At 33.0% G+C, this 11,374-nt stretch overlaps 1 protein-coding gene across 1 annotated transcript; it reads right to left on the bottom strand.

Annotated features, from left to right (window-relative positions):
• Window positions 1-1,434: 1,434 nt before the first annotated feature.
• LOC110112644 (pentatricopeptide repeat-containing protein At2g27610) lies at window positions 1,435-3,792 on the bottom strand. The gene has a single exon (XM_020844936.2). The coding sequence runs from the start codon at window positions 3,756-3,758 to the stop codon at window positions 1,614-1,616; it is 2,145 nt and encodes a 714-aa protein (XP_020700595.1). The 5' UTR covers window positions 3,759-3,792; the 3' UTR covers window positions 1,435-1,613.
• Between the last annotated feature and the right edge of the window lie 7,582 nt (window positions 3,793-11,374).

Raw genomic sequence — 11,374 nt, forward strand, 5'->3', positions numbered from 1 at the left:
GCCCTTCAAATAACATGAAACATTTAGATATTCCTTTTGTTTCATGATTGCGTTGGTCTTTTTTTTTTTTTTTTGCTTATAAAATGCTAGTATTATTGTCATGCTGATACAAGATCTACATTGCTACTTTCTTCAATTGGAACTATGGTAAAGCAACCTTTAGCAGACTTACTTCAATTGGAACTATGGTAAAGCAACCTTTAGCAGACTTAAGCCACAATAGTCTTCAACCAAAATTCTACAACAACACCTCCGGTCATGTCATAGCCCCTATGAGCATATATATCTAGAGTGTTGGAGTGTTGGCAACCGAACCAAGTCGGGAATACATTGGTGCCCTTAGCTTTACATCTGTAACTCCTGGAGAGGACGCAACTCTCCTTGATTTGTGGTTGGGTGCTTTGACTATCAACTAAGAGGTTTTGGATTCGAGACATTCGTATGTGATGTGTGTGTCAGTTGGAGAGCTATCCCTTAATTCTCCAAAAAAAAAAACTCCTTGAGAGAGTTTGTACGACAATCTCTCTAATTGTTTGATTGTTGATGACTTCTATAACTAGTGGTTATAGGCCCAATGATTTTAATCTAAAATATTAATTTTCAAGTCTAATATCTTGCTCCTTTTTTTTTATATTTGACCAATTATGCATGTATTGGCACAAATAGCTAAGGCGGTCATGTTTAATCTCACTCAATTGACTAGACTTTTCAAACGCAACTCTTCTTAGTTTGTTAGTTTGGAGTTTTGACTATTAACTAAAAGATCTTGGATTCAAGTCTTACGTATGCGATGTATGTATGAATTTGCCTTAATTGACCTAAATATCCCAAAAAAATTAGACTTTTAACATGCAAAATATCATTAATTAGTTTGTGTTTATCTTACTCTTTAATGAAGTTAATAAAGTCTAGAGTGAATCAAATTTACTTACTTTATTTAAAAATAATAATTAAAAATTAATCTAAATATAAATATTTTATTTTTCATCAAATTTTTTCATCCAAACACATTAGCCCTTAGCCCTTAAACAGTGCTATTCCCACGGCACTTGCGCCACCATCACACCTTTTGCGCTGCTTTTAAACTGTACATTTGCTTTTATACAGCATAACAGGACCTGTCACAGCTCAGTGGCAATGTGAACATGCTGTTTCTTTCCATCACTATCTTAGCTCAGCAATGCTGGTAAGAAATCAAAATACCACTAAAGATGAACAAGTGAATGACTGATATTTTCATATCAGCTTCTTGTCAAGGAATATCTTTTCTTCATCATAAAATGCTTTCAAAATCACTATTAAAAGCTCATTTGGGATGGTTGTAATTTTTCTGAAATTGTTATGAAAAGTCAGATGCAGATTCCTTACAGCTTTCACACATGATTGTAAAAAGCATCTTTCCACCACAAAAAATTCTGAAAAGCAGTACCAAAATAATAACTAAACAGAAATATTATTAAGGTCTGAAAAACAAATCAGTTAGAAAGCTGCCTCAAACATATCTCATTGTAAATAAGCAGAAGAGTTGTACAACCGAACTAGTTTTTCATATATCAATTCTATTAATTCTAAAATTGCTCTTTTGAAAACTTTTACAACTGTTTTGACAAAACTCACCAGAAATCCCCACAAGAGCAAGCCCCGCCCTTGAAGTGATGAAACCGGTTTGAATCCCTCACAACAATATTCCTCCCTTCAATTTCTGAAACAAGTTTGATCACTGTATGACAATCTCCACAAATCCGAAGATTTTTCACTATCTGGAGAGGACTTCCATCAGGCGTTGATATCAGTCCAAAAGCAATAGCCAGTCTCTCACTGTGCTGAGCCAGCAAGGCTTCTTTGTGCTCATGTTCCAGATCATGCAGTACAAAATTTGTGTCAGGAACATAGCCTTTCTCCTTCAGTTTCAGTTTTATCTCTTCAAGTTTTCGATATATCTGATCAGATAAAGAATGACTTGTATCAGAAGCTATAAATGCATGAACCTTGTTCTTCACCTGAATCCAGCTAAGTCCAGCTTCCTTTTTAACCTTTCTATCATCCATCAGCTTCCTTATTCTGCCCTTCTTCTCCCATTCTCCTGCAGCAGCATAGATATTTGACAATAGAACATACGCAGCAGAATCTTGAGGCTCTAGTTTGATTAAATTCTCCGCCGCAATCTCTCCAAGCTCCACATTCCTGTGAACTCTACAAACCCCTAATAGAATTCGCCATATCATCGCATCTGCTTCAAAGGGCATACCATTGATGAGCTTCATGGCTTCCTCGAGCTTACCGGCACGACCATACAGATCAACCATGCAGGCATACACCTCCATTGTCGGGCAAATTCCATGATTCTTAACCATTAAATTGAAATACCTTTTACCTTCTTCAACAAGACCTGTGTGTGTGCAAGCCATGATCACTCCAAGGAAGGTTATGTCATCCATTTCCAGGCCTCGTGCTTCCATATCTCCGAAGATATCAAGAGCACTTTTTCCATAGCCATGCTGGGCAAAACCAGAGATCATTGAATTCCACGACACCAAGTCTCTTGCAGATTGCTTCTGAAAGACTTTATAAGCATTTTCAATACTCCCTTTCTTTGCATACATAGTAATTAGAGCACTGCTCACACAGATATTATCGTGTTGCCTGAACTTAATTGATTCAGCATGGAATTGTCTCCCTTGATCCACTGCTGCTGTTATGCCTGCACAGACATTGATAATGCTTGATAGGGTGAACTCATTAGGCACAACTCCTTCCCTAGCCATTGCCTTGAATAACTTGATAGAACCTTCTGTATCCCCAGCTTGAGCATAAGAACCCAACATTGCTGACCATGCCACAATATCCTTCTCTTCAATATTCTCAAATACCATTGATGCAGCGTGGATGTTTCCAACCTTTGTATAGGCATCCAGGAGAGCAGTTCCCACTGAAGGAAAACTTTCATATCTTGTTTTTATAAGTAGGCAATGAATGAGATATGGGGAAATCATAGGAGCAGCAGTTAATATAGTGGAGTAAGTGAAGTCATTGGGATCAAATCCATCTTTTCTCATTTCAGAAAAAAGAATTGCAGCTTTATAATTGTTCCCATTCTGAATATACCCACCAATCAAAGCAGTGAAGGAGACCACATTACGAGTTTCCACCATCAAAGTGAAGAGTTTAAAGGCTTCTTCCATCTCAGCACACTTAATATAAGCCACTAAGAGTGCGGTCAAGCTATTCCCATCAAGCCCATACCCTTCTTTCACCACACAGCCATGGAGCTGCCTTGCAAAAACCAGGTTTTTAAGATTAGAACATATGTTTATTGCAGTAACAAAGCTCGATTGTGTTGGCTTTATACCTTCAGCTCTCATCTGGAAGTACAATTTAAGTGCTTCGCTGTAAGAACCATTGGAAACAAGACCTGCCATCATTGAATTCCATGAAATAGAATTTCTGTATTCCATGCCTTCAAAGACTAATTTTGAATTCTTAATAAGCCTGCACTTGGAGTACATGTTCATCAGTGAGTTGCAGACAAAGACAGCAGATTCATTTCCAGATTTGATCAGTTGGCCATGCACCATCCTCCCTTTCTGCAGCTCACCCTGAGCAGCAGCCGAAGCGAGAGCAGTGGCAAAAGTGAACGAGTTTGGCCTGATTCCTTCACATTGCATTTGGAAGAACAGATCCAAGATTTCATCTTGGAGCCCATTCTGCATGTATCCGGTGAATAGCGCAATCAAAGTGGATACATTTCTTTGAGGCATTGCACCAAGCACCTCATGTGCATGTCAACTTCTCTGCGGTTTGGATGATTGTAGTTGTAGGAGGTGAAGGTTGATGATGGCTTCGACTATTTGATCATTGTGATGAATTCATCTCAGTTTTGTGAGAGCTCGTGGAATCATGAGACAGCACTTGGAACATAGAAGCAGTTTTGCGTGTTAGTATCACCGTGTCATATATTGATGGGAAATTCTGAGCTCCAACTAGCGTAGCTGCAAAAATGTGATAGTTTATGTCACCTACAGCAACACAAAATTCATGAACTTCAAATCAACTATCAGCATAAACCCCCATTTTTTTTTTTGGTAAATAATTTACTTTGCGATCTTTAAAAAGAGAACACACTATGAATTTTATATAATATGAACTCATTGAGGCCTGCGCTTCACTCTACTACTATTTTATAGTCAACTAGATTAAAATTTTTGTACTAAAAAGTTGTTTTAAGCATCAGAAAAAAAGTCATCTCAAACGAAGCCTAATTGCTAATCAAAACTCATTTGCTTGTCTTGTTGTTATAGATATCTATTGATTTCATATTTATGCGTATCTGATTTGTTGTTAGCAAGCTTTGTGTTGTGTGTTTTTATTAGGGATTCTTTATTTTGTTTAATTTATATTTTAATTGAAATACAATATGTTTGATGATTTTCAATATGTGTTTTTTTATTTTAATTGAATGTTGCTAAAGTTGATTTATGTGAAAAGGTAAAGAGAGATGGTGGTAGGTTTTTGTGACCAATTGTGATGACAAGCGATTATCGTGTGACAGAGATGGTGAACGATCGATGGTGCTAATGGCGGCTGATTAGTCATGATGATTTTCATTTAAGAAAATAAAAATACCTAAAAATAATTTTTTAAGTATTTTTTAAAATAACTTGATTTATTAAAAAAATAAAAGTATAAACCAAATATGATTTTTAAAAATTAAAAAAAATATTCTATACAAGAATTAAGCATTCTATTTTAGGATTTTTTTTTTATGTTACAATAATCATCTAGATATTGAAATAAATTAATTAAGCTACCATCTTGAGAAGTATAAATAAGCCCACCCTATGATATTTATATAAATCTTTTGAAATTTAGTAAAAAGTGAAATGCACTATAGCAAAAAGATACAATCAACATAGATTTGAATATTTGGCTTAGTCTAGTTTTGCACTTATACATAACTTGACTTGGCTTGACTTGGGATATTCTGTTACAATCTTACCTTACCAAGGCCATTACATGTATACCACTCTCTAATCTATTTAGATAATCCTAAAGAACTCTAGTTTAACACGTACATGCGATCATCTAGGTAACTTTAGTCAATATTTTATCAGTTCACACATATGATATCTACTAGATAGCTCTCTTTCTATGATTGCTTTTGTACTTTTAGTACCGTTTTCCTAGGATAGCCTAACGTAATTATTTTGACAATAAAACACATCCTTATATAAGGTCGCGCTCATGTACTTCTCATACAATCTTTCTAGGATAGCCTAACATGGCACTAAGAGAATTCTTTTGATATAGAGTAGGTTATCATCATCCAAAACACTATAGAAAAATCGTTCATTACTGGCTAAATTTTTGGACGTATATCGACATTTTTTCAGCGGATTTGCATATTTCCGATAGCTTTCTGGCGGAAAATTTTCTGCCGATAAAACCCGCGTAGGAAATTATTTCCACAGAATTTCCAACATAATTTTGGTGGTCGTCTGGTGGATTCTATTTTCATTGATAGCGGCGTATGGACTGGAGGATTCATAGGAATCGCCACTGATAATTTTCGACAGCATTACCGACAGTTGATAGTTGATAAGTTTCGATAGCTTGTCCGCTAGAAATTCTGCCCATAAAATTATGGCAGAATTTCCACCCTTCTCCATTGCATTTCATTGTGTAACTCATATCGAACATTTCTTGCGAATATTCCATTGGAAAAGCTGCTGAAAACCTATATCAATACAACAACAAAATGGCAACCCCTTATTGTACCGCTGCAACATTTACAAGAAATACCCACATTAGTTAATAGATGTACACAAAACAATATATATCATCATCACAAAACATTGTCACTCAAAATATAAGCCTAACAACTTCAAAATTCAATCGTTCAACATAAAAATTAATTCAAATAAGCATTCAAAATATAACTATAATGTCGCATTCAAAACATAATAATAATGTCACAATGAAATTAAGTTCTCCAAACTACTGCAATAACTTAAACATTAAGTTCTCTAATCATCTTTCGTTTCCTCGCTCCCCTCATATTCATGCTTAGGTTATTGATCCTTTTTCTTTTGATTTTGGCTTAGGTATGATCGCATATCTTCTTGTGTCTCAGTCTGTTGTGCCAATATGTTGGCCTGTTTCTATTTCTCTCCTCTATCTCTTTGATAATAGCAGCAACCCTTTGGCTAACAATATCATCAACTCCATTATCACTAAAAGATGTTAAGGTAGATGTATTGGTCTCATGTGCATATGCATGAGAACCTAATTAATACACCCTCCCCTTTTATCTCCCTCCAACAACTTGTGACCACACATGAATCTCAGAGTACTGCATCGATCCTGAAGATGATCCCTCAGCAATAGAAGCTTGGCCCTCTTGAAGTTGTGGAAAATCATCCCACAAGAGACTAAGTCCATAAAAATCCATTTCTATTTGCATATTATTATTATTATTATTTAAAAAGTGATACTCACATGAGATTTTTCTTTTTCACCTTCTCATCAACCCACTGATGATCAACTTGACGTTGGTGTGTTAGTGTATGCAGCTTTAATGGTGTTGGCTCTAAGCCAAGCACACTATGCTCAAGCAACTACCTAAAATCTTTCTGTAGAATATTATCATAATAAATAATATTAATATAAATGTAATCATAAATTTTAAGAAATATCAAAATTATGTATTTGAAATTCTTTGAATCACACATCTCTAACTTTCTTTGAAATTTTCTTCTAAGATAAGTAAGAAGCATCATATCTGTTCCATATTTTGTCTTAAATCTTGTGAGTGGGCTGCCTCATGGGATTAAACATGTAGATAATAATCAATATGAATTACATAATAAAACAAATTATAAAATTTAATAACAAAATGAACTTGCATATCGCCATCATGCTCTATGTACACACAATTATCCTATGTTGTTATAGGCTCCTCAGCCCCAATATGGGGTGGTACTCCAACATCCAGTGGAACTTTTTATCCCTACCCCAGCTCAATGGGGGAATGATGGTGACTGCCAAGTGGTGGCACTCTTATCATTAGTGAAACTATGTACCCTTGGCCCTGCTCTCATTGTTTAGAGTTAGTTGGTCTAGCGGTAAACTTCTTCCTACAACCAAACATCGATGTAATGGATCTACGATGAGGCTCGTCGCCTGAAGCCATTTTTAATAGGAATTTTTTTTTATGAAATTACAGTAACACATAAATATGAAAAATATTAGAGTTGTAACAAATATGAAAATTATATTTGATGGAATTCCATGCCTTTGAAATTTACATAATTAAAAAATAAAATTTTATAGTTACAAAAATAATAATAATTAATAACTTAAATTTGTATTTGCCAACTTGTTTTTGATAAACAAGCGTTTGATTACCAATTTTGTAAGTAAAATACTAACTAAATTGAAATAAATTTGGTCATTTAAGCTACTATGAATTACTCTGAATTAGAAATACTTTCAGTGTTCTATAAGATAGATTTGACTTCTTGGAAATTCAACAGCACATACAAAGTTGTTGTTTTAATTTCTAAATCGCTAAGAAATCTTATTACTTATTTCCCATAGGTCATTTCTTGATTTTTAAAGATTGACAGTGAAAATTATGATTGATCATCGATATCGAAGTTCATGTTATGACCAAATTTTGTTATTGTACTTCTCACGTAGGGCTCAAAATATTAAGAGTAGAAGTGGGTGGTTTCTTGAGCCAAGTATGCTTCACATATAAGTCATTTTGGAAGTGCTTTATTCTTAAAATATTCTTTTAACTTGTTCAGATATTTGTTAGAGTATTGAGGATAACTAGTTTGGATTAAAAATATTGAAGGCACAATGTACTCTCAAAAAGGTAAATCCAACGATATTGTACATGTCCTTCAATTATAGTCTCATAAGATACATGAACTTGAAGATGTTCCATATAATCAAAAAATCTACGAGGAAATTTTTTTTTCTAGTTTGCATAGGATGGTTGGTATATTTTCCTTACTCCTAAAACATTTTCGCTTAGTTTAGATAAATATAAATCTTTTAAGAAAAGGCTAAGCTCCGTCAACAAATTTGATATGTAATTTGGTAACAAACATGATATAATTGGAAGGAGCATCTCCACAAAAAATGTGACAATCATGACTTTTTAAATAATCTTGTAGATCTAAGGTCAACACATTGGCTCAAGTTTGATTCATAGTCATCAGACATTTTTAAACTTTGAAACCAATGATATATTGATCTTCTTTGTTCTAACATGAATGAGAATGATGATTTGGGCTTCAATATTCTTCCATCGTTGTTTATGATTAGTTCTAAATTTTTTCACTTGCAGTACTCTTTAATATAGATTCTATATTTCACAGTATCCTTAATCATACCTTTAACATTCATGACCGTATTAAAGATATTATTGAATATATTCTTCTCAATGTGCATAATATCAAGATTATGCTCTATCAAATGTGTACTCTAATATGTTAATCCAATTATGTTGAACTTCATATCATTAACTTTGCACTCTAATAATATTGAAAAATTAATAATTCATAAAATGCCTAAAAGTGTTTGTAGTATGTTAGAACCACATAATTTGGGTATAAGAGGTGGCCTCTCAACTATGTTTCTGAAGAATGCATCCCTATCTCTTTTACATGAATAATCAGAAGATAAGAATATAATGACAGTTAAAACAAATATTCTTGCATCCATATTTTAAGGTGAATGATTTAGTATTCTCCATGCAATAAGGGCAAACTAACTTTTATATTGTGCTTCAACCTGATAACATATCGTAAGTTAAAAATTACCAATGATCCAAAGTAATGTGACTTTAAGGATAAAATTCTATTTGGTTAAGATGTCATATGTGATTACACCTTCTTCCCACAAGAATTTTAGGTCGTAAATTAAAGGTAATAAAATTTTTTGCTTTTAGATTATATGATCATGGTATTACAAGTGTCAAGAACATGTATGGGGTGGTCATTCACATTTCTAATGGAAGGTTATATGTCGTTAATATAATTGTCCAATAAGAGTAAGGTGAAGCTGCCTGATTATATGGAGTGAATTCATTAGTACATAATCTCAATCTTATGTTATGTGGCTTGGCAGCGAATGAAGGATGCATTAGATCAAAGTGTTTTATGCTTCATTATCAGATGGATGAGAAAGAACGCCATTATGGGCTAACTTCTCCTTATGACATCTTATATGACATGTTAAACTTATTGATGTGTAGAGGCGCTAAAGTCTTTGAATAATTAGTAAATAAAACAACCGAGAGTATGGAACATCCTTCTTTTAACGTTGTTTTCTCAAGCTGGGTTTGAACCAAGGCACACTACATATACGACAACAAACTTTTGTTGCATCATCGTTGTAGTATAACATATAACCATTCATACAACAATCAATTTATAGTAGTGAGACCCAACTTTGATATTAATTTCTTCATTCTATTTAAATTTGTGAGAATTAAATTACTCATTGGATTAATTTCCTTAAGAAGACCATTAAAGTCAATGAAGCACTCCCATGGGATATTATATTTAGTTTTTACTCTAATCATCCTAACAGCAATCGAGAATTCTGAATGAGTTGTATAACCATTCCAAATTTGTTTTTGAAAAGCACGTAGTAATTCAAACAATTTATTTATTTCTGTGTTAGGTGGCTCTTCTATGTGTCCTCTTAAATTCTAACCTACTGCATCAAAAATAAGCTATTTATATTTTCTATTAACTTGATCTTTGTCCATTATTCTAGAATCTATGGATGAACCGAGATTAATATATCTATGTGGCTCGTACTTTCCATATGAGGTCCAAAACCAATATCCATGAATAAATCCTCTACGATATAAATCAAGCTTAACATCCTTGGATTTAATAAAAACTTGATTTTTGTGCTTTGAACATGGACATCTAAATGTTTCATTCGACTTAAATGAAATTAGTTGACATGCGACAAGAATAAACAAATCAACTTCTTCAATAAATTCATTTGTCAATATCTTTTATCCCGGTAACAATCTATTATACATCCGATACCTCTTATTTTAGACATCATATGGATGTTGAATTAATATCCTTAAAAAAAATAATAAATGTATAAAAATTCATTATTATGATGTGAAATTCAATGGGTATAGAGTGTTTAGGTATCAAAATCTACATAACAATTGACTTACATCTTACAAATGATCCAATTTATAACTAACGAATGACAAAAAACCTAAACTCTGAAATCCAAAACATCTAAATAACAAGTTAGTAAATCCTAAATTAAAAAACACATATAATAATGAATAAAATCATTCCAACATCACTCAAATTCTTTCATACATCACTTAAACTTATGTATAATCATTTAAATTGAAATTACCCTTTAATATCTACTCTAAAATTCATCATATAATCCTAAACCCTAAGAAATTAGTTAGTGCACCAAAATAAATGAAAAAAATCCTCTTAAAAATGAAAATATTTAATGTATAACAAGATCTATGATGTTATACAATATTGAGTGAAAAAAAACTCTCCAAACTCAGAATAACATGTATTATAATGGTTCAATTTGCATTAAAAAGGACATGAGTAAAGAGAACAAGTTCTACCTTCTAAATCTTGAAGAAATGAAGAGAAATGAGCAATGAATCACTTTGATCAGCGAATGGAGGTGGAATAGTCGTGGGATTTGTCTCTGGGTGGTAAATTGAGAAAACGAAGAAGAGAGGGAAGTTGGGGCAAAATAGGTCCTTTTATGGCAAAAATTTTGGTGGAAATTCCTGGTGGACATGAATTACTTATCAGTAACGGGGAATCCTAAGGAAAACAATGTTAGGAGGCATAGTGGTCGGTAAAATTTAGTGTAGAAAAAATTGCCGGTACTGAGCGCCGATTTTTCTGCCTGTAATGCCTTTAGAAAGTCCAGCTAAAAAATTATGCCGAAAATTCCACCCATTTTGGATGTTTTTTTTTTTGTAATGAAATTGGCCTAATGAAACCTCACATCCTTTGATCATCAAGTAAAGCTTGCTTATAAAGCATTCAATAACTTTGGATTCAATAAACACCATAATTATAGAAAGAAGTAAACACTCTGATATCAATTTGCATGTAATCATCAATATTCCAAATTCTTAATCTTTTGTAAATGAAGCCATATATAATTAGTTGAAAAAAATTATCTTAGGATTGCTAATAGAAATTATATCAAATTGAGCTTGAAATCTATTAAATTTATTTTAACATTAATGCTATATATGAATAATTTATATTACACTAATATGAGAATAAATCTAATGATTTTCAAACTCACCATTATATTATATATATATATATATATA

The sequence above is a fragment of the Dendrobium catenatum genome, unplaced genomic scaffold (assembly GCF_001605985.2).
Source record: "Dendrobium catenatum unplaced genomic scaffold, ASM160598v2 fragScaff_scaffold_1586, whole genome shotgun sequence".
Lineage (NCBI taxonomy): Eukaryota > Viridiplantae > Streptophyta > Magnoliopsida > Asparagales > Orchidaceae > Dendrobium > Dendrobium catenatum.

Excerpts from the sequence above, each read along its gene's own strand:
- LOC110112644 (XM_020844936.2), bottom strand. The coding sequence starts at position 3,758 with ATGCCTCAAAGAAATGTATCCACTTTGATTGCGCTATTCACCGGATAC.